The following is a 23,155-nucleotide window of genomic DNA, read 5'->3' as shown; positions in this document are numbered from 1 at the left end:
GAGAGCTGCTAAGTTAAAGCCACAGACTGATGTCCATATGAACCTCTTTAACAGTTCTCCTTAGACAGTTGTCAACTCTTATCTGGATGCATTTACAGTTGTTTACTGATGGACTTCCATTTACTGTCAAGGAGAGCCTGTACATGGTGCAGCTGCTGACCAGGAGCATGGGAGCACCCTCACAAGCAGCGCACAGGGCAATGAAAACTTTAACGACACAATTTCTGGTTTTTAGACGAAATACATAGAACCAAGATATATTCAGCATGGCAGGCCGGGTCAACAATAGCATCTGCTCTAGCCAGGTTTCGCTCCCTGTCCCACTGCAGGCTACAGCACAACAACAAATCTAAAACCACCTGAAATTTACTTATTTGCTTATTTAGATGAGAAGTTCGTTAACAGAGGAACATACCAGGGGGACACAGCAAGACTGGCTCTGTCCAAAACAACAAAAACCACCACAGTACACCAGTTAACACATTATTGTTGTTGTTAGTTAGGCGCAGTAACTTATTAGAATCTTGCCTTTAACATGGGATTAGCCATCCAGCAGAGAAAGCAGGAAATTATTGCAACCACCCAAAAAAATAGCAGTAATAGTTCACACTTAGTTTTTGAAACAGATTAATTAAACAAGTGTTAATTACTGAGTTGCAAGTCGGTGGATTTTGCTGCATTCAAACAGAGCCTGGCTGCTAGTTGCTTTTAGTCTTTATGCCAAGCTAAGCTAATCAGATTCTGAGGGTAGTTTGTTTCTTTTGGTACAGACCAGACATTTTTTATCTTCTTTTACTAACTCTTGACAAAAATGCAGGCGCATATTTACCAAAATGTCAAACTTTTACTTTAAAACAAGCAGCAGTCAGGATGATTTTATATAAAAACAGTTTATTGATTCATCAACAACTGTCAACTGTACAATCCTTAGGGATGACGACACGTGTATGCTACCCAGTCTAATGTGTGTTTATGCAGAGACCAGTCCCGTCTATGAGAAGACTGTAGTGGAATATTATGAAATACTGAAGAAAGCAAACAGCATACCCAAAATGTGGTCATGGCTTTGCCTGCCACCATTATGAGTAACCACGTAGGTGTTGCACATCAGTCACAGAGAGTCAAACAAGAGAGGCAATAATTAACTCTTACAGACTGATGACTAAACTGCTGAGTGGAAAAATGAAGATTCATACAATAGTCGTGTTACCAGCCTGAACTCAAGTCACAGCTGCTTCTCCATGAAACCCACCAGTCCTCCAGTAGATAATGATCCATTTTAATGTTACTGAGAGTAGCCAGTGTTCAGGGATAGGTCTTCATTTCAAAAGCTGAATTTCTGCTCATCAGAGCCAAAGGGTAGAAGTAACTGGAAACCCGGATTTTCTCCATCTTCCAGTCTGAAAAAAAGGACATTTCCAGAATTCTCCACTGCTAAAATCCATTGGACAAACGTCTGTGTTCTGTGTTACAGCAAATAGCGAAGAAAAAAAAAAAAGCTGTTGTCAGGGAGAAAAAAAAAATCCAAATTAGATTTCCGAAAAGGTCATTCTGGACAACGAACGTGAAAAAAAGCGGAGGAGGGGAAAAACTGAAATAGAATATCCTCTTACAAAGTCCTAATCTAATTTCCATCCCCAGAGGGAACAGAGAATCACGGAGAGAACAAGAAAGAACCATCACAAGCGTAACTGGACACCAAAATATAAATCTATAAAAGGCCTTTTATTACTCCATTATGTACACTTTTCACAGGACCTCCAAGGAGAAGCTCCAAATGAAGCGCCGCTTCTAGTTGTGTCATGGAACTTTATCTCCACATTAAAAAGGACGAATAAAAAAAGAAATATCCAACAAACAGAAAAACAGCAAGACATTATTTTCTTCTTAGTGCCTTGGGGATCTGCACTCGCTGTACAAGTGAGGAAGGGCAGAGCCGAAGGACACGGCATCCAGGGCCACATGGGCACCGACGTCCATTTCAGTCTGGCACTGCCAAACCTCCTGCCCGCCCACCCCCCCCCGGGGCTGCAGGCAACATCCATGCTGTCTTTGTGAGGGAAGGTAGATGGAGTCTGTTGTTCCTGAGCATGAACATGCTCTGATCCAAAGCCGTCCGCTCTAGTAGATCACTTCATACACAGTGGCCTTCTTGTCACCAGAGCCTGTCACAATGTACTTGTCGTCTGTCGAGATGTCACAGCTCAGGACAGATGAGGATTCCTTGGACTGTTTAGAGAAAAAAAGATAAAGAATCAATTTATTCTTGGAGGGAGTTAACATGCTCAACTGCATTTGAAGTTAAATGGAGAAGATTAGCTGACTACAGGGCAAGATTAGATTGCAGTGACATCAAGTTCTGGCATGATGCCACTCAAAAGACTTCTTTGTCAGGTCAATAATTCAGGTTCGGTTTTCACTGATTGGAGAGTCCTGTCAGGCAGCGGTCGCTGTGCCCTTCCTCTCAGAGACAACGGTGCATACTTTAGGCCAGGCTGCAGACAGAGTGTATCGATCTACATACCTGGAATATGCTGGCGCCATAAGGAGTCCTCCAAGCATTCAACAGATTGTCCTTCCCAGTGCTTACAAACCATTTACCTGCAAAGAACAACAACAACAGTGCAATCAGGATTCCTTGAACTAAGAAACAAGAGACATCCTTAAGAAAAGGCTCTGCACTGTTAGCACTAAATAAAAGGTCATTAAAAAGGTCAGGCTAAGGTTCCTCTGTGGTGACGTACAGTCAGTTGACATCATCATCATGTGTACTTACCACAGTAGGCGAACTTGAGAGAGAGGACGCAGCTCTCGTGCAGGTGGAGCTGATATTTGTCAGGCTTTGAGTGGTGGAGCACCTCCACGTTGCTGCTCTCCATACCCACGGCGAGCCACTCTCCGGTCGGACAGTAGCCCAACGAGAAGATCTGGAAACGAGACGGAAAGAGACACAATTTAGGGCCGGCTGCGTCATGTGCCTGTATATACCTTTATGACCCGGTGCAATGTTTGCGTGCTTCTCCCTTTAGAGCCAAATGTCTTAATTTTCAAGACATGTGACTAATGAAATACATCATGAGATACTCGCGGGAAGGGCAAAATGCATTTTGGGAAATGTAGTTTGTTAGTGCTCTTAGCCTGCAAAACAATTTTTAAGATGGGATCTAAGCGACGGGAGTGATATGGAAGCAGATAACAGCCGTGTTTCACAGACATTAACAACGATGAAAATAACAATGAAGAAGAATCAGACCCAGACCATGTGCCTTTTGACCTGCTGAACAAGGCTCAGTCAGTAAGAGACAAGGGAAAAGCCAAATGTTTAAGCTATCAAATGTTTTTTGATTTCATGTCTCTATCTGCTTCAGAGGCCAAGAAAGAACTGTTTTTTTTAAACATTAACAATTCTGTCAGCTCTTCACAAAACCCTCAGGTTTTAGGTGGGTGTTTTCCGACAGTTTTGAGGGCGTTTTTTATTTGGCACCTTAGGTCTTGATGAGTTAATCTGTGGGTGATCCATCTCCTTCATGTTGCTGATATTTTTCTGTGCTGTACCTGTGATGTGAAATCATGCTGCTGCAGCTGTCGTCCCTCCCTCAGATCCCAGGAGCGAACAGTGTTGTCGAGACCGCCTGTCCACAGCTTAGTGCCATCATGGGATATGTCGATACAGCTAGCACCATCCGTATGACCTTGGAACTGCCTGCAATCAAAGTCAGACAGCATACAAACATTTATTGACACCCTCATTTAAAATTACTCACACATAGCAGCAATCCTGTTGAGGGCCAAAGCCCACACAGAGTGAATAAGTATTTTATTCCCCCACCTAACAAGAGTCTGGTTGTGCAGGTCCCAAACGGCGATGTTTCCATCACTGCAGCAGGAGAAGCAGACTTTGGCGTCAGGGCTGATGGCCAAGGCGTAGCAAGCCGGGGCTGAGGAGGTGAGCTCAGCCTTGATGCGGGGTGTTTGAGAGGCCAGATCCCAGATGGTCAATGTGCTGGCCTCGCCTCCAACAATCAATGTGCGACCATCAGGCAGTAGCTTACAAGAGCGGATGTAGTTATCCCTGTTCTGTTGCACAGAGGACAAAAACGAATCAATACGTGTTCAGGGCAGTGGAGCTACAGATAGATTTAGGAAGAATTCAGTGGGAAAGAGGATGAAAATCGTTCTGTCATAACAAACCAAACTGAGGGTTTTCTCAGAACTGGTCTGAACTGAGTGGGCACGTTTTTAGTTTAATGCATTTACACATTTATTCGGTCAGTTAAACATTTCATATGTCATTTCTGGGGGGGAAATGTTGTGTGGTGTTTATAATTTTTTCCCTCAGTTCTTGCCAAAACTTTCTTCTATTTAATTCCATCACTCAGTAACAGCATTTGAGTAACAGTACATTTGCTGTCAAACTGTCCTCATGTAAAACAATAGCATGTGGTTAAAAACGGTTCATTCCCTTTAGATACACTAAAAGAAGTAAGCGGAAAGATGTCAAACGTGAGTCTGCAGCCTCCTCACCAGACAGTCCAGTTGGGACACAGGACTTTTGCTGCCGGGCTGGCTAATGTCCCAGATTTTGACGCAGCCTTTGCCACCAGTGTAGACGTGGCGTGTGGGGTTGCTGATGGTAACAGCGCACACCACCTCGCCGTGGCTCAGTGTGTTGATCTGACGGGCGTGGCGAGGAATACCGGGGCCAATCAGGGCATCAGGTGGGAAGGGCACAGGCTGCATCTGACCATCTGCGCTGACGTGGAAGGAGTAAGCCCTGCAGGAAAAGACGGAGACGCGTTAGTGTCTTACATCTATACTGGGTTTTAAGATGTCTGAGATTAACACCTTTGGTGAGACACTTACGGTTTGCCGCCAGAAATGGATGTGAGGCTGGCTGGAAGGCCTGGTGCTCTCATGTGGGTGTGAGGATCAAACCCCTGAAACGCAAAACAGGAAAGATTTTAATAACGGATCAGTTAGTGACCTGTCATCACATTCTGGGTGATGTCAATATACAGCTGCATAAATGGGCAGAAAAGGATGTTACCATAGGGGAGCGTCCGTAGGCTGCAGCTGCTGCAGCACTCATCTGAGGCGAGATGTGCAGACCAGCATATACACTAGGACTGGTCAGACCTCCATTCATTTCATGATGGCCCATCATGGCAAAGGGGGTAGGGTAAGAGCCTGCGATGGACAGAGGGGTACGCAAAGCTGGTGCTGCTGCAGACAGAGACAGGAGAAGGATATTGGTATGTTAACATAACAGTATATTGGAAGAGGGATGGAAAAAGATAATCTCAGTTGCTATGGGAGAAAAGAGAATGGTGCCAACCTAGAGCCTCCATGCCTGGGGGTTTGCCCAGGATGGGTCTGAGGCCGGGAGTGGAGCTGGTGCCCGGGGTGGGGGCATCGTTGCGGGGGGTGGGAGTGTTGGACTTGAGGCCAGGCGTGGAGGATTTGTCATTCTGCCGAGAGGGAACGAGAGAGCAAGAACATTCATAATCCCGGGAACCCAGGCACTGTGCAGACAATTTGAGAGCAAACTGAACTTAATCCAATCTAATTCTGACAACACTCATAGTCCTGTAGAGCCAAAAACTGCTATTTATTCCAAAACCTATTATGGCCACAATGGAGATGGGGCCGTTTTTTATCCCCTTACCACTTTGGCTTTAATCTTTTAGTGAGGGAGAGGGAGAGAAAAAATCCTGGAATAGTTAAATACATTGAGCTATTAACAGAGAAGACCTGACTGATCCTGATGCGGGACAATATTATCCCTGACGTTTAGTCATGCACTTAAAGCACTGACAGTCATTCCTAATCCACTGCAGAAAACGTCCTAGATTTATTTGCACATATCCCTTTGCTCGCTCTGCAATTTAAGCCCCTTTCTGTCCCAGTTTGTTAGTAACTCTCTTCATGTCTTACATGACTGAGCTCCTTGGCCTTGGACGACGGGGTGCTTCCAGACGACGCCACTGATGCAGGGCTGTTGGGTGTGTCCTTCTTTGGAGGGCGGGGCTTATCAATGCCATTTTCAGGTGGAGAGTGCACCGGGCTTGCCCGCGGAGTGGTGGGGTCCTGGAGAAACACAGCGAAAAAATTATTTCATATTTATGCAAGTGTTTCATCTCACTCCACAACCACGTGCGTCATTTACAATTTCATGCTGCACTGCTTACCTCATTAGACACATCTACCACCAGGTCATCACTTTTCTCTCCGTCACTGTCCTGTAAAGTTAATTGGAAAATTAGTCACCGCGATAAATCTTTTTTAATGAAATCAATGAAATATGTCTGACTACGGGAAGGCTTAAGAAACACTTAAGCTGTTTTCAGACCTGCACTCTGTAAAACGTCCGCACAATTGGGACCGGACTTTTTCCTGATGTTTGCCTTTCACAAATGAACAACGCACGAAGTGTTCACCACAACACAGAAATCTCCGGATGTTAAACTAAGGGGTGGTGTAGGAGGCAGGATGTAGCGTATTGGTTTAGTTTTTTTCAGGTTTGCCACTGTTGCATGTTAGAAATGTCATCAACACGCCTACTCACTCGCGGTGAAACATCCGGTGAATCTCCTGCTGTGTTCTCACATTGGCTTGGAGTTTGTACTGTGGGCTGAGAAACTCAAGAGAAAGTCCAGAGCCTCTCACTCTGCCATTTGTGTTCTCATATACAGCCCCTCGGGAGATTATCCGGAGTTCAGTGCACGTCTGAAAGCAGCTTGAGTGTATTTCTATAAACGTAGATAAATTCCTTCAGTGTCTTACATATCTGCTCATGCTGTCCTTCTCGTCCACTTTGCGTTTCTTCGAGTCCAAACTGTAGTCAGAGGAGCTGCGGTGCTTCTCGCTGGCTGTGCGTAAGCTTTCTGATGGGGATATAGAGTTATTCTGCAAAGGGAAAACCAAACACTTTATTACCATTTCGTCTTCCATCATAAAAAGAAAGCAGTGAGTCATTCATCCATTACAAATCCACACTGAACACACTATGCCAATGCAAATACTAAAAACATGCCTCATTCACAAAACTAAGGATGCCGCAGACTCTTAAAATGCAGCTGCAGGCCTGTTCCTCACAGTACCCTGACACCAGCCAAGCCCAATCTCACACACAAGCCTGTCCCTGGCCACGCAACAGAATGGGCCGTTATCTGAAGTGAAAGGGGAGGGGGCTTGTTTTCTGAGCAGGGCTCCCTCCTCCTCATAACTGCACAACAAACAGCCTCACAGGGACATGAGCAGTGTGTTGTGGCTGAACAGAGGGCCTTTTCTCTGGAGTCAGTCAGGCTAAGCGTGAGAGAGAGAGGGGAGGAGAGACAGAGAAATAGAAGGGGTGACTGTATGTTGTGGGCATCGGGCATCAATTGCCGCAGCGTGCTTAGGAACCATGTCAGCTCAGGCTTTGAGCTCCGATAAAGAAAGAGAATCTATATCCTGCCAGTGGGCTCGGCAGCGTGGGACTGACTGCTGCTTCTTCATGGAGCCTGCCTGCCCACACAAGCTGGGACAGCTCACTCCAGTCGCCAGCAAAATTGGAGGAACTAGGCAGGTATCCAGCAGCTTTCACAGGAGTTTGCCATTTGCCTGCAACCTGCCAAGTCCTCCTGATTCTCCCCGTCCCCTTCCTCTGAGGACCAAAGCAACGACACGGACTATGTCAGCAGCAGCCCAGAGACGTGAACAAAGGCCGATGGACTAGCAGTCTGGGCAAAGGGCCACTGTCTGCATAATGGCTGACTTTTAAAGAGATGCTTAGCGTGACTCATTAACCAAAGTCACCACTCTGCTATCAGATGACCTGGGACAAGAGCGCAGAAACAAAACAGGCCTGCTAATCGCCCCAGGAGTTCCATTTCTTCAGACATGACTGCACCCATTCAGCCAGGCTGGCCTACAGAAACACAATCTCACCGGCCCATCACAAGCCATCAGAGATCGCAGCCATTCAAATCAAATGCTTTAGCAGCTCCAGCCAGACAGGGTGGAGAGATAGAAAACAAAAACAATCCACCATTTTTTGGATCATAAATATTCATCACATGCCAGAGAGCAGAAAAAGCGAGTTGGTAAACAATGGAGACAGAGGAGGGGATAGAATAAATCCTTTAAGAAGGGGAAGTCCAAGTCTTTCTGCAAATGTGATGAAATTACAAGACTTCTAATCTCTCCAGCATGATACCAGTCATTTCCGTTCTGGATTAAACACACAGGATTTACATTTCAAACTACATTTCTAATTAATAATTTTACTGACAACAGATTACAACAAGGCACAGAATTCACAGTAACATGCAAAGCAAGAATCTTTACTTACATTAAATGTAAATTAGTTAATTTTTACAAATGAATTAGAAAACCAACAAGTCTTGCAAATAAAAACATATAAATACAGTTGTTGGTTCGGACACTCACCGCGTTCTCTGTATCGCAGACATTAAAATGGTGGCCGAGGTGATGATGAAACCAAGTGGAGCAAAGAGAAACACACATCAGTTAGCGTATCATAACAGATGCTTCTGGTTGAACGTGTGAGAATCATCTGCAGGGCACATGGCCCCTCTTATCACCGTGTGTTCGGCTGTTGAATAGCTTATACAGTCATGGGCTGGGAATGTACCAGCTCATTACCCAGACAGAATGTGAACAGACAGGATGTGCTGCACACCTAAGGGCCCTAGGATTCGGCTCTATAGAGTGAGAAGCACTCCGCACCAAATTGGCTTTTCCTTGTTTAACAACTATATGCCAATGTTAAAATTAATACACATTTCAATTCTTCTAAACAAACTGGTTTAGCCGCTAATGCCTAATTGGACAGTCATATGCCACGCCAGTTCAACTCCTCACCTCTGTGCTCCAGATCGTGATGGTTTTTCTCATCCTTCACGGGGAGGTGGGCTTGGCTGCCCAGAGCGCCAAGTGCGAGCAGTCCTGATCCAGCGCTCGTCACGGGCGGGAGGCCGGGCGGCTGCAGGCCCGAGGGGTGAGGTGGCATCTGGATCGGAGGCCCGTGAGCGGCATGGGAGAGGTGCTGTGCCTGAAGCTGCTGCTGCTGTAAGTAGACAGGGGAGACAAACAGAGAGAAACCGAGTGGGTCGGAGGGAATAAGCAAGGCATAACCACACACTAAACATGAGGCTGATCAGTTAAACCCCACACGATATTAGCACATTCACACATCTATTACTGTCAGGATCAGACAGCAATCCCCTTCAGTGCTATTTCCATACCAGGCCAGGGTAGCATAAGCCCCAGATCTGTGCCGAGGAGAGTAGAAGTTGTGACTCACAATCGTCTGCTCAACACGTCTGAACGCATGAGGCGCAGGGCAGGAGACGCTCAGTCACACAGTGTTAGCAGTGCACGATGAGTCAAAACCAAAATGATGGGAATATTTTTCATTCTACATTTATGACAGAGAGAAAAATCTGATTCAACCACCGCTTCCCACAGAGGGAATATTTCACTTTGGGTCTACTAGCGCATTTCATACTGCAGCACCACAGCCCTCCTCACTCCTCTGCCACCAGTGAGTTGAGCAATCCTCTTAAGGAACATGAAGCTGTGTGGGAATCTGTCAGCCTGTGGGCTAAACAACTACCTGTTTTTTTTAACGCTTCAAAACCACAGCCGACATCTATTCACTCCTCTCATATTCACATTCTTGGATTAACAGAACATGAATCATTTGCACACCCAAACTTAAAGAGACTGAGGGAACAGTAAGTGCTAGAAGCTGGCACGCCTTCGCTCTCACTCTGAGCATTCAAGTGTGTGAGTGTAAGTGTGTGCGTGGGTAAGTGTGTGCGTGTGTGTGTAAGTGCGTGTACATCTGGAAGGCTGCTCCGGGAGCCTGGACCAGGGGTCCCATGCTGGCACTCACTCAACCCTCCAATATTCACCATCAATATTTGAAAGGCACAGGGAAATGGATGGGAGTTAAAAGGCACTCAGCATGGAAGTAAGCAGTTTAAAGCAAGGTTAAATAATACTTAGCTGAGACACCAATAAAAACATCAGCAATTTATTACTCGTCTACAAGCCCGCTGAATAATTCAGCTGCTGTTACAGCATGCACCTCCCGTCTTTTACAAGACGCGCTTCCATCACTGACCATTTATGGCCATTTAAGGAATATTAGACAATTTTGGTCGTGGTAAATCACAGCAGTGCAACAATGGGGTGAATGTGCCCAACGCATAGTTAAAAATAAATCAACTCAGTAGGAATTTGCTAATAAATTTACTTTTCAAAACAGATATTCAAAAAAGGGCACATACTATAAAAATAAATCATATCTGGAGGGCGTTTTTTAATTGCATCTTGCTTTCTGCATTATGTACCCTGGGGGAAGAGGGGACTAGATTGGAAGATAGTATGGTTTTTAACTTGCAACCTCGTCCTTTGCTCCATAGGATAGATGTCAATCCAATTACAAAATATACCCAGGGCAGAGAGCGTGAGTGAGACCGGAGAGTGAGCGAGAAAGTGAGTGTGTTATAATATTGTGTCCATGAGGGAAATTAAGGAGCCAGTTCATTGGCAGGGGAGAGCCATCCTTGCTCATTGTGTTTAATGAGGCACTGATGGGTAATATGCATGGTTGATCAGCAAGAGCCCTCATTAGAGGGCCATAAATGAAGACAATAATAAATAAAGAAAGGAGTCTGGCCTATTTCCACTAATTTAATATTTCAAGATAAAGACCTACTCTTTGCCCCTTTTTCTCTCAGACTGAGTGTAGCTAAAGGAAAAAACAAGACCCACACACAAAGGCAGAAATGAGCAGATGTATTAAAGTAGTCTCCAGTGTACTGACTAAACTATTGTGAAATACATCGCACTTGGGCAGGAGAAATGCCATGCAACAAGCACAAGCACTTCAAGCCCAGACGTGTCCATTAACAACAGTATGACATATCCAGATATTAGTGGATGTCACTGACCATGAGAGCAAGGTAGTCAGTTTGCTGGAAAGGAGGACAGAAAATCTTCAGGGCAATAGCTGCCCTAGATGTTTTCTTTTCATTATTGTTCACTGAAATCGATGGAGTCACAAAGAAAAATCGCTTTACTCATTGTTCAGCATCCGTTTAAAACAAAGCCATACTGTGGGTTTATCCAGGTGGCCACTTGCAGGGAGAACCGTGGGCTTATCTGGATATTTGTATGTGTTTTCTAGTCAAACAGGAAGCAGCACCAGTCAGGTTCATCTCGACATGAGCAGCTGCCCTAGTTGCATCCTATTAATGGCCCTCGGTCCCATCAATAAGGCATGCATCTGGATGCTGTCTGTCTGCCTGGCACGCTCTTTCACCCCACCTTGCTTTACAATATGCATGAGGATTTTGGCATGCCTACAGAGCTCCTCAATGAATAACGAATGGAAGGGTATTCGTAAAACATACAGTAGCTACATTTCCACCTCCTCTGACACGAGCAAGCAGCATGACTTGGGAGGAGGCCGGAGTGTTTCATAAATCAGGGCGAGGTGCCAAACACTGCCACATAACTGGGATCAGGAATTGGCGAGTCAGCCTTCTGTGCCATCAAATATTCTATAAAATGTAGATGCCAATTTTTTAATTATAGATGAAGATCAACAAAGAGTCACAGGGAAAATATCACAGACACAGATTCAAGAGTACAGCCAATATCCCTATGTTATATTGTTCCCAACGTGAAAACACACGTACACAGGAAGGAGCCACAAACCAAATTAGCTTTTCTTAGGGATCAACTGCTCCTTGCAGCTGCTCTGCTTTAGTGTAATAAAGCATCTGTTTCAGTCCAGCAGATAAAAACAAACAGCTCTCCACCACCTATTGAATTCCACTATGTGCCGAAAGTCATCAAGTCAGCCTTCTGGGCAGGCCTCTTACGCATGCTAAAGACTCTGCAACATTCAACTGTAGTAATAAGATCACTGATGGCTGGAGCTTTGTATTGAGAGGGAAACCAATCACTTCTCTTTCAGAAGGGCCGGGCGAGCGCCGCTGATCAATGAGGAGCAGGTGGTATTCTGAAGCCGTGATGAACCACCATACAGCTCGGTGCTGCAGTGTGCACAGAAAACAGCGTAGCGGCAGAGTTGAGACTGCTGACTGCTGTCTGTACCGTCTCAGCGAGCTCGCAGCAGCACTGGCTGCGTTCTGCTCACGCTCAGCCTTCTAATTCCCACAGCTATCCAGGTCAGCAGTGAGGGATGAGGCTCCTCGTTAAAACCTTAGCCAATTAAAGCAATACGTGCTGCGAAGGGGATCTCAAGAGCTCTCAGGCTCGCATTTATAAACACACAACGAGGCAGTGAAGATGCCACAGAGACCCGAGCTGGAACAACAAACCGGCTCTTGAGGGCTACACTTGTTGTGTATATAGTATAAATTTATTGGTGAATATGGCACAAAATAAAAAAAATGAACACATTCGATTCAAGAAGAGGCAAATCTGCACTATAAAGCTGTTTTCAGACATGAACTGCGGAGGATGTCGGAGAAATGGAGTCCGAACTTTCTCTGGAGTTCGCCTTTCACATATGCAGCAGGAGATTCTCCAGTCAGACGCGTTCACAACAACAAATTAGTCTCTGGAGTGTTCAGGCAAGAGATGGCACACCATACAGAGGCAGGATGTAACATATCAATTCCGCTGTGGAGGTCACACGTTTTTGTTTAAAGCATTTTGAAAATTCTCGAATCGTGTTTTCTTTCCAAGTTGAGTTTTTCATCATCTACATGTATGGCACCTCTTTTTCATTCTGAGAAATTCATATTCTTTTTGCGTCCGTCATGTGTTAGAAACATCATCAACATGCCCACTCACTCGCAGTGAATCTTCTGAATAATCTCCTGCTGTGCTCTTACATGTGGTCATGAGTTTTTACTAGGGAGCTGGCAGGAAACACTCCAGAGAATGTCCGCAGCAGCTGACCCCGACATTTGTGTTCGCATATACATCTCCTACGGACAATTCCAGGTGATTATCCGCAGGTCAGTGCATGTCTGAAAGCAGCTTAACTTTAGCATGTGAAGTTTCACATTATATCAACAAAATACTTGGAAGGCTTTTAATGTGTAAAAATACAATTAACAGCTATTGATTATCTTCTGTGCAGATTTGCCTATAACCAAGGTCAAATAAAGGAATAAAAAGGGGGTATACACACGGTGAGAGGCAGATTGGGAAGTCCACGTACCCCGATGATAGCATTCAGCTCGGTCATAGTCACCTGCTTTGCCCGCTCCACTGCCTGAGCAACCTGCTGTTGGTGCTGTGGGGAGACATTTACAAAAGATTATTGGGACAAGTTCACATCTATCACACACCCACTTATTCCACCTCACTTATCTGTTACTTTCACACTTAATTTTCACAGCACTGCTGCAATTTTAAAAGCAACGACAAATGCCAAACACATTACTCCCCAACTGCTTAGCCTGAAACTGATTTGAAGTAGTATCTTTAGAATACATGCAACAACAAGTAACTTTATTTGAGCATTAAACTGTGACATTGTTTGGGAGCCCCATTGAAAACTCACCTCTTGAGACAGGAAAGGCATAATTTGAGCTAAAATTGCGTTGAGCCGTTTGGCAATCTCCGTCTGCAGAAAACAAAAGAGGAGCAAAAATGAGACGTTAAAGTATGAAACAGACAGTGACTTCATATAACCCCGCCTCTAATGTTTACACCGATTAAGTCAATTGCTGCGGCAATCAGAACTGCTTGACTCGACATCCTCTAAACAGCGTGATATTGACATTTGAAATATTTAAAACATTAGGAGAGCCCAGGGGGATGGAGCACAGCTGTGCTGAGAGTGCACTCCATGCTAAACGGATATGAGCAGGCAAAGTGCTGCTGAGTTGAGAGGATCCTCTCTCGCTCTGCCCTTCTTCCCCTCAATCTGCAACTGTGATGTCCTGCAGTTAACCTCCGAGTTAAACCACGAAACCACACCCCAGGAAGTGAGGCCCACTAACCAGACTGCGCTGTTTACTTACATGTGAAAGTGAAGGCAGCTTACATTAAGGGTTATAACTGCAGATTGAGCAAAGATTAGAAACCATAATGACCTCCAGGGTAACACACCTCAACTCTAGGATCAATACCATTAGAAGAGAGCCTACCAGCCTGTAAATGTAAGGGGCGCAGAGCTGGAGCTCCGCCTTCCCAACACTGAAGGCCAGGCACTGCAATCAGCTGCCCAGCGCACCACCCTCCCAACCTCCCGTCCATCCCCTCAACCCTCTCTCCATTCTTCTGCTTGTCTACCAACTGCCATGGCAACGGCTGCAGCCCTATCTTGCTGGGATCATTATGCAAATGGCACCTCTGCTTGACCGTAACAGGCTTTAAAATCATATTACGTGCTTGGAGGCAGGTCATTAAATTGGATTTTCAGCCTGTCGATCACATGAAAGTAGCAAATGAATAGTGAAAAAATAAGAGCAGTGGGAGGAGGTGTGATCTGACCCCCTCTCGTGTAAAAACAATGCACAGCCAGCTTGCTCCGCTTCCTCCCTTCTTCCTCTAGTTGGGAGACGAGACTCTCAGGTTCTAGCTCAGCACTGGGAGCAGAAAAATAACAGTGCCAAAGCTACATCATCTATGGAATTTATGAGCTGCAGTTCAACCCAGGGCCACTGCGGAACACAAACACATCACAGGGATTTTCTCAGATTTTTCATTTGGAGCTGCACACACAATGTACTTTGCAGACTGCCAGCTTATTTATTACACATGGCAGAAATGCCAGGCAGTTTTGGCAGCCAGACATATTACCTCTGAGCCGAGCCAGAGAGATTGGAGAGTAATGTCCAACAGAACGAGACCCGCTGACCCAAGCTGCAACACGGATAGCCACTTAGCCGGGCAAGCCGGCAGGACAAACAACCAGCTAAAGATGAAATATCAGATGAAACGATGTAAAGCCTGGGATCAGAGGTAATAATGTGAAACAAATATGTGGTAGCATGTGTTATGGAAAGTACAGCAGTGCATGAGATAACGCTGATTATAAATTGATTACTGTCTGCAGACAAGAAGGACAATGAACCCAAGTCTCCTGTGACACAATAAATGTGACCTACAACCAATGAAGCAATGGAAGAGTTAGATAAAGGTTTTATGGGCATTAGTATTAATGCAATGTAGTAAGTGCTCTAGCAAGAGCTCAAGAAGGCCCTCAGAAATAGTTGAAAAGCTACCGATGTATAATCCATGTTTGTTGAGATAAGCCATGTCAATAGCAGTCGAACATTTGACAGGATTTGTGAGAAGGCCTTGAGCGAAAAGTCCATTGCTCTGTAGCTTAGTGTCATGGTGACAGCTGGCTGGGAGAGGTCAGGAGGTGGCTGATCCACTGTGCCCTAAACAACTGGCAGCCTCCCCAGCCTCACAACATGTAAATACATGGAAAAGGCATCAACTCAGCTCACCACTGCTGTCAGAATAGATATAGTGCAGTGCCGCGAGGATTTTTTTGTTCCACTGGCAGATAAAAATGGGGCTGTTGCCACTTTAAGCAGATGACAGCTTGGCCCTTGAGAGGCCAGCTTTGCGCTGCTGCTACACAATTACAGGTACTCGGACCTGTGTAGCACCACTTTAAGAGCACTCTCAGGCTGGCTTGTCAATGCTGTGCAGAAAGGTATTCGCCTGTTGCTATCAGCGGCAGCGAAATGGAGTGGAGACACTGATGAGTATTAAATACAGAGGGAAAACAACTGGTGGCTCAGGTCACATGATCCATTTATAAACGATACTTGACGAGTCAGATTTAGAGGGCCTCCAACTTGTCCAAGATGACGACATCGCCCGTTTCCTGATTTTACAATTAGGATGAAAATTAAAACAAGTACTAAGTGACGCTTGTTTCCACTTAAGTGAGATGTTGAAAAAGCCTCACAGTCGTTCAAGGATTAATTTCTTTTTGGCATTTGAAGTTATCAGTATTGATCTCAGGGAAACCAATAGCCTGCCTGAAAGACTGCACGAGTCATTACAAGGATTAACCTCGTCAGCTGTCAGCTGTCAAAAGATGGCTTCAATCTTAAGACAATAAACCAACAAAAACAGCAAACATTAGCTTCATGCTAAATGTTAAAAAACTAAATATAAATACTCAATTCCAGTGCACTTCCACATGACAGCAGTGGTTGATTTAACAAAGTAAATTTACTTTAGTAAGTAAGTACCTTTTTCATGTATCTGTACTTTATATTCAGGTAATTTTCACTTTTACTCCACTACATATATCAACAAATATCCGTACTTTCTACTGCACTACAAAGCATTTGTAGCATTTGTACTTTTATGTAAGTAAAATGTTGAGTTTTTCCTCCACCACTGCATGACGGGATATAAGCTTGATGGCGAGGAGAGCCACTTTTCACTGCACGTCTCTTTTGTATGGTCCCTGCTGGCAGACCATGTTAGCTGTGACCCTGGGGTATGGCAGATAAGTTTGCTACTTAGCAAAAGCTTCCCACAGCCACTGCTCTCATGTCTGTGTTACAACTACAGGTAACAGCCAAATCTAACTGAGCCTCACCGACACCCGGGCCCATAAACCCTGTGCAGCTCTTGGAAACAAGCACCAGATGATGGTGATTACTGGCTGACATCACGCAGCAGAAATTAGCCTTTTGCATCCACATACTGTCACGCCTGATAGACACGGATCAGATAACACTGCCACATCGGTCCATCTGAGCTGCGGCGGTGTGTGCATTCCGAAATCTGAATTATGTCCCTGCACAGTAATGAAAAAGGCACAGTAAGAGGAATGGATTTCCTCACTATGGAATAAATAACCTGGCAGGAAAATAATATGCCTGTGTGCATCCAATAATCTATCCTCACCCTGCATGTTAACCACTCCCCCATCTTCTCCTCCTCCCCTGCCCGAGCCTTAAGGTGGGGGAGCTGCACTGACGGGCCCACAGTGTTTGCTCACAAACACTCCGTTCAGCAGGTTAGGGCCCCACTGATGAATTATTCAAGCGCTTCCATCAGCTCTGTTGAGGTTCCTGATAAAAGTCAGGCGCTAAAATGGATCAGTCGATTAACCTGTTTACACAGAGCTGGGCTGTCGCCCCTCCCCCAGCTCTATTCTTCAACTTGTCTCCAGCTCCCATCCCCCTCCTCTTCCCCTCTGGTTGGCGATAAGTGCCTGACAGAAGCTATCAGAGCAGCCAGAGCCCTGACAGACATGTGGCAGTGTGACACAGGGCCTAGACACTGATGGATCACCCTCCCCGCACAAATCCACCATGCCCCCAATACTGTCGTTAACCAAGCTGGGCTGTCACAAGACCGGGGACCGCCTCGCTGGTTTAAGAGCAGCGTGCATGGGAATCTCAGGATTACTCATTCATACAATCTTTATCTCTTTGAGCATCGGTCTGATTGATCTGTGGAGCAATCCCAGATAGGATCTTTTGATGGAGATAAGGGCATAATAAAGGGACAAAAGGGCTTTTGCCCTGCTCTTGTAATTACTGTTCATTTAAAAAAATGCAGACCTATCAGCAATCCTCTCCTTTTAATCATGAAGTCAAAGGCCGAGCCTGCCAAAGTCTACCTTTAATCTTATCAAAAGGCTGAGACAAATCCTGTCTTTACACCACTCGCAAACTTCAAAAAAGGTCTTAGGAATTATACAAGTGGTGATACTGCCTTGTTTGTTCGCAGCAGATCCACCTGTTCACAGCCTATTACCGATACTCGGCTCAGAACAGTTCACAGCCAGTAAGCAGCTCCTCCTGGGTCTCGTATCCCCTGACACTGCGGAAAACCAACCAGCTGAAAAATACGAGAAGCATGATGGTACGTACCTGTTTGTGCATCTCTATGTTGAGCCCGTAGGACATCTCGTAATACTGGAAGGAAAACAAAGATGTAATTGTTATTTTAATAAAGTTGACATCTACAAACAGGTTGTCCAAATGCTTCCTTTCTTTAACAAAAATATTTGTATAGAAGAAGCTTTTGTTTATTTTTAAACTCACAGGATTTCAAAATAAAAAAAACACACTAAATGTAGCCACAAATCAATATTTTTATTGATCACTACACTGATTACATCATCCCAGGGTTTTAATACAATCCATCTCCTGTGAGCAGATGTGATAAACTACAATCAGACAAAACAAGAGTTCTTTGAGCAGCCGACAGCGAATATCCAATAAATCTATATTTTCTCTTTTTTTGTTTATTGCGTGGGCACAGAGAAGAAAGGACCTGATTTATTGATCATCATCTTAAGCTCTCAGATCTCCAGGATGTCTGTTTACTTAGCGTAACACGATTGCTCAACACTTGATATTTCAAGCCAGGTCAGTCTGTCTGGCTGAAATGTAATCCGTGGAGCCCACAAGTGGCAGGCAGGGCAGAAATGGCTTTCCAGTCAGCGTCTATTTGATGAGGCCAATGCATTATTCAGTCCATTAGCTTCTTCGAAAATTACTCTCAAACAAGAGAGCCATTCTGTCTGAGATCAGAGCCCCACAGCCGTGGCGTAACCTGACACCTGGTGCTGGCTGTGGGATACTTTCCTACATGTTTACCTAACCTCCTCCCTGTCAGGCTGACATGTTGTTTTCCTGTGAAAAGAATGTTTAACTTAAGCTTGCGTCTATTGGTTTAAGTCATCCCCGGTGTGTTTACCTGGGACAACAGAGCGCGCTGCCACTGAACAGCCTCCTGCGTCACATCTGAACTGAATTCCTGCATCATAGGCACACCTATGTTTTTCTAAACTGGTGATAAATTAAAAGGTATACCAATTAAGGTTTTCCGCAGAAACTGACTTAGACCTCTAGCAAAATAACCTGCAGCATGTTCCTGTGTCCTCCATTTTGTTTGCTGTGGTGCATTTTCCCACACACTGCTCTGGCCCTCCACCATCAGCTCACACCTAATTTATGGCCGTGCATATGTCTGAGCGTGTCTCCTAGGAGAATAATCAGATCAGCACACACAGAGGGCAACGCTGCAGTCGACCCTTGGAGATCAGGGGCACGCTATAATGGAGCCGCAGCCCACAGCCGCCTGCCTGTCAGGAAGAGATCCCCCGTAACAACCAGCTACATCAAACCCCCCTCCCCTGGGGGCTTTCACAGGCCTGTACCTGACACTCAGCCCGCCCTTACTACCACACAGGTGATCACAATAGTCTGTCTCACTCCACCCCAACTAGATCTTCAACAAGCCTTGCAATTTGGACCCATAATTGCTGCCTATTGTAACATAATCTTACCATGACATAGTGGCGTTGCATCTCCGTCTTCTCATTGGCCAGTTTGTCATACTCCACCTTGAGACTAAAATAGAAGGCAAGGTGTCAATTTCAGGCTTCTCTATCACTTCAATAACACACACACTTAACCACTTGACAGCAGTGTATGGAAGGGAAAAAATGTCATTTTTCTCGTTCCTGCAGACGTCAACAACCAACTATCGCCCTTTAATATTCAACAGAGAGTCGGGGTTGCCTCCGTCTTTCTCTGGTGATGTTCTCTGTAATCAGTACCTGTGATATTGGGCTTGCAGGAACTGGAATTCATCTTTAATCCTGTCACAAGACTCTGCTACTGTGAATTTGAAGCCAGGCTGACCGGGCTGATGTGGAGGCTGTAAGAAGGATGTTAAAAGACAAAAAAAAAAAAGGAGAGAAGAGAGAAATCACATCAGATGAGTCCAGTGCCAGTGGGAGGACGTGTTCATCTTCTCAGCTCTCACATTAGACGCACTTTCAAGATCACATCTCCTCTGCAGTTAAGCGAGACATTCTGAGCAGGTGGGTCGGCCTCACACCTCCACCAACTAATAACATGACACTGAAAGGCTTTCACTCGAACAAAATAATGTGAAACCCACTTTCAACAAAAAATGAATTGAAACCCACCACCTGTCTCCATATATTCAGCAGTCGTGTGTTAGTGCACGGCTGAGTAAACATCTCCAGGCGTGCAAACCCATCTGCATCCATTTACCACTAAGTGCGTGTTCTGATGTAGGATAAACGCATCATAATATGACCGTATAGAAATTTGATGAGCTGCATTATGAGGGTGGAGAAAAACGCTTGCATGGACAGGAGGGCACAGCCTGGAGCCATGTCAACAGCATCATGCGTTGTCACATCAACATGTAAAGCTCATATAGTGAAGTATACAGGGGAAGAGCTTTTTCTTACCGGATGTCGGCCTTGTGGATACATCTTGGGGGGGAAATAAAAACCCTCTCCTTTGTTTATGTCTCCAGTGTGCAGGTCGTTTTGAGGAAAGATGGTTTTTCAGATGTGCTCAGAGAGAGGGGGTGGTGGGGGGCAGGGGAGGTCGAGAAAATCCTGTGTTGGAAAAAATGACGCGGTTTAATAATAACAGTGACGAAAAATATAAAACATAATAATAATAATTAAAAAACACAGTTAATAAATAGTCCGGGCAACAAACTGGCTACTAATTGTAAGGAGGAATTTAAAAAAGCTGTATACTTGTTAGTCCTCGATGACCTTAAACCTAGGATCTAAATACAACAAAAAGAAAGCCACACACAATTTAAACTGCCGCAAACACACGCGCGGAGGCTGCTACTTTTTTCGACGCAGAATTCTGCGTTCAAGCCGCTGCCCCCTGTGACTCAGTCCTCCCCCGTCGCCCGAGCACAGCCCCCCGGGTGTACAGGACGTCCGCGGGCCGGTCGGAGCCGCGCAGCGAGCGATGGAAAGCGGCTACATCCGCTCCCCCCCCACCCCCCTTCCCCCCCTCCCCTCAAATAAAAACACGCAGAAAAGAGAAATCAACAGCTACGTACCCGTGCGCGCTGACCGTCCGTCCGTCCGACTTTTTCTTATTCCTGAAGAAGGAGGGAAGCAGCAGAGCGGGCTGTAATTCATGCATTTAATCCAACGTGAGCGAGCTGGATCCAGACAAGCATCCTCTCCCTCTCCGGAGCGCACCCGGGCCACACTGGCGGAGAGAGACGTTGGCGCGGTCGTGCTCGAATAAACTAGTTTCTACCTCCGAGGAGCGTGCGCCTCTCCGCCGCCGAATAATCCCGCAGAAAAGAGGAGGAAAAAATATGAAAATACGCCTCCGAGGTCCTGTCTTCCGACTCGAGCGGGCTCGGTTGGATTCTTTAAAAGCGTAACACGGTCCTCTCCACGATCTCGCGTTTCCCCCCCTCGGTCGTCCAGCTTTACTCCGGTTGCCACACACAGGCACAAGGCGAGGAAGGGGCCGAGCTGCCCGTGAAAGCGGCGCGATCCGTCCAATCGGATTACTGCGGAGGGAGCCCGGTCCCGTCTGCCTATCGGAGAGCGACGGCCCCCACGTGGGGCGCGAGGAGGCATGACATCATCCGCGCACGGATCCACAAGGCGGCGGCATCATCATCATCATCATCCGTGTCCGACAACAACAACAACATGGATGTGCCGGTGGTGATGTCTGAAATCTGACAAATCCCACATCCAAGCTTCATCTTTTATAAAGTTGATTTTATTTGGGGGGGCTGAGACCACCACCGGCGGGACGGGGGAGGCGGAGGGAGGGTGTGTGTGTGAGTGTGTGAGTGTGTGCAACAACCATACTTCATTTTTATCCCCATACAAGGAAGCAGGGGTGTGTGCGTGTTATTCTGTGCAACGTTGTAATAAAACGTGTAAAGAAACAATGATCGGGTTCAACTTCCCCTCGTCGCACCGTGAAGGACACGATGCTGACCAATCGATCGTCGATAACCTCCGTGTTGACGCGACGTGAGCGACTCCACGTGTTTGTCTCCGTTCGAGTTTCTCGTGATCCCCCCCCACACCTCCTTCCCCCCCCCCTCCTCCTCCTCCTCCTCCCCGGGATGCGTGTGCGGCGGCGGCTGCACTGCGGGGACCGGGGGGAGAGCGGAGAGGAGACGATGGTCTTTGTCTGATACGAACATATGAACATCAGCCATGTCTGAGCCTCCTTCTCCGGCTTCCGCCTCTCTGCCCCCACGTGGGACCACGCTGCGGCTTTAAGGCGCCTCGTCCAATGGCGGCGCGCCGCACTTACTCGCCGGCCTCCCATTGGCCCCGGCGCGTCGGGCCTGTCATTCACGCGGCGGCGTTGTCAATCAATACCACGCGGGGTCAAGCGCTGACAAATGCCTGTGCTCCTCGGTGCTCCTCCGCTGCTCCACCGCGCCAGAGCCGGGGATGGCTGCTTCATTAGCTGCGAATGGCTTTTCTCTGCAGCTCAAACAATCTGTTACCACCGCGTGGTAATGAGAGCCTACATTAAACAAAGGGAGAAAGGAAGCAGGCAAACAGACGCACCACTACAACCTGGTGTTTCCTTTACATACGGACCCGAGCAGCGGCAACACACCAGAAAGACCCTGTCTCCTAACACACGTGTTCCAACACCTCTACACACTCTGCGGCTCCAGCAGTGAAACACGGACCTGGCATTAATGCTGTTGTAACCGTGGTTACGCTGCACATCATGTTTTGGGTTTAATATAACTAAATATATGTTCATTTCATTTTCATAAATATAAATTTCCTATTGTATACTGTTATGAATATACCCATGTATATACAGTTAGTTAGAAAGGAAGAAAGGAAGCAGGCAAACACTTCAAACATCAGTTTCCTTTATATGGACCTAAACAATGACAACACATGAGAAAGATCCTGTCTCCTAATCGACCAACATTAAAACATGGACCTGACATTAATGCTGTTGTAACCGTGGTTACAGTGCACATCACATTTTGGGTATAACATATAACAAATATATGTTCATTTCATATTTATATATATTCATTTCATATTGTGTACTATTTTAATATCATCTCCTACTATAGTGGACAAATACAGTGGTCCTATACACATCCTTGTGCAATCATCCTTCGCCACTGCACTTTCCTCAAGTACATTTCTCTACAATCAGTTTTTCCGTCTCTAGTGAAAGGTTTATATTATGTACATATTCCCTGTATTTTTAGTTTATATTATTTTGTCTGCCTCATTCCGACTACCTGCTGCTGTTACAGGTGAATTTCCCTGGTGTGGGATCAATGAAGTTTACTCTCATCTTTAATCACTAAAATTATTGTGCAAATGTCATGTTTTTGATTGAGCTGTGTA

The 23,155-nt window shown here is 45.8% G+C and overlaps 1 protein-coding gene across 3 annotated transcripts; it reads right to left on the bottom strand.

Annotated features, from left to right (window-relative positions):
* Positions 1-871: 871 nt before the first annotated feature.
* On the bottom strand, positions 872-21,353 carry tle3a (TLE family member 3, transcriptional corepressor a). 3 transcript variants are annotated; one of them, XM_034588021.1, is made up of 21 exons: positions 20,842-21,353; positions 20,222-20,374; positions 19,556-19,656; positions 19,283-19,346; positions 17,859-17,903; positions 13,559-13,621; positions 13,184-13,288; positions 8,866-9,070; positions 8,431-8,438; positions 6,784-6,906; positions 6,189-6,239; positions 5,935-6,087; positions 5,336-5,468; positions 5,048-5,223; positions 4,864-4,937; positions 4,525-4,774; positions 3,830-4,077; positions 3,556-3,703; positions 2,777-2,927; positions 2,525-2,601; positions 872-2,229 (listed from the first exon to the last, which is right to left on the bottom strand). In XM_034588021.1, exons 2-21 carry the CDS (start codon positions 20,243-20,245, stop codon positions 2,122-2,124), a joined length of 2,307 nt encoding a protein of 768 aa, XP_034443912.1. In that variant the 5' UTR covers positions 20,246-20,374; positions 20,842-21,353; the 3' UTR covers positions 872-2,121. The 3 variants fall into 3 exon arrangements, with proteins under 3 accessions (XP_034443912.1, XP_034443913.1, XP_034443914.1); XM_034588022.1 differs by having other exon boundaries at positions 1,707-2,229; positions 8,866-9,067; positions 20,842-21,266; XM_034588023.1 differs by having other exon boundaries at positions 1,707-2,229; positions 13,214-13,288; positions 20,842-21,266.
* Positions 21,354-23,155: the final 1,802 nt, after the last annotated feature.

Source organism: Hippoglossus hippoglossus, chromosome 6 (genome assembly GCF_009819705.1).
Source record: "Hippoglossus hippoglossus isolate fHipHip1 chromosome 6, fHipHip1.pri, whole genome shotgun sequence".
In the NCBI taxonomy this organism is placed as follows: domain Eukaryota; kingdom Metazoa; phylum Chordata; class Actinopteri; order Pleuronectiformes; family Pleuronectidae; genus Hippoglossus; species Hippoglossus hippoglossus.
This window is presented reverse-complemented; position numbering and strand designations above follow the sequence as displayed.

Coding starts and splice junctions, on each gene's coding strand:
- tle3a (XM_034588021.1), bottom strand. CDS start 20,245: ATGTATCCACAAGGCCGACATCCG. Junction 17,904..19,282: donor TGCAACGCCACTATGTCATG/GTAAGATTATGT, acceptor TTTTCCTTCCAG/TATTACGAGATGTCCTACGG. Junction 4,775..4,863: donor TCCATTTCTGGCGGCAAACC/GTAAGTGTCTCA, acceptor CTTTTCCTGCAG/GGCTTACTCCTTCCACGTCA.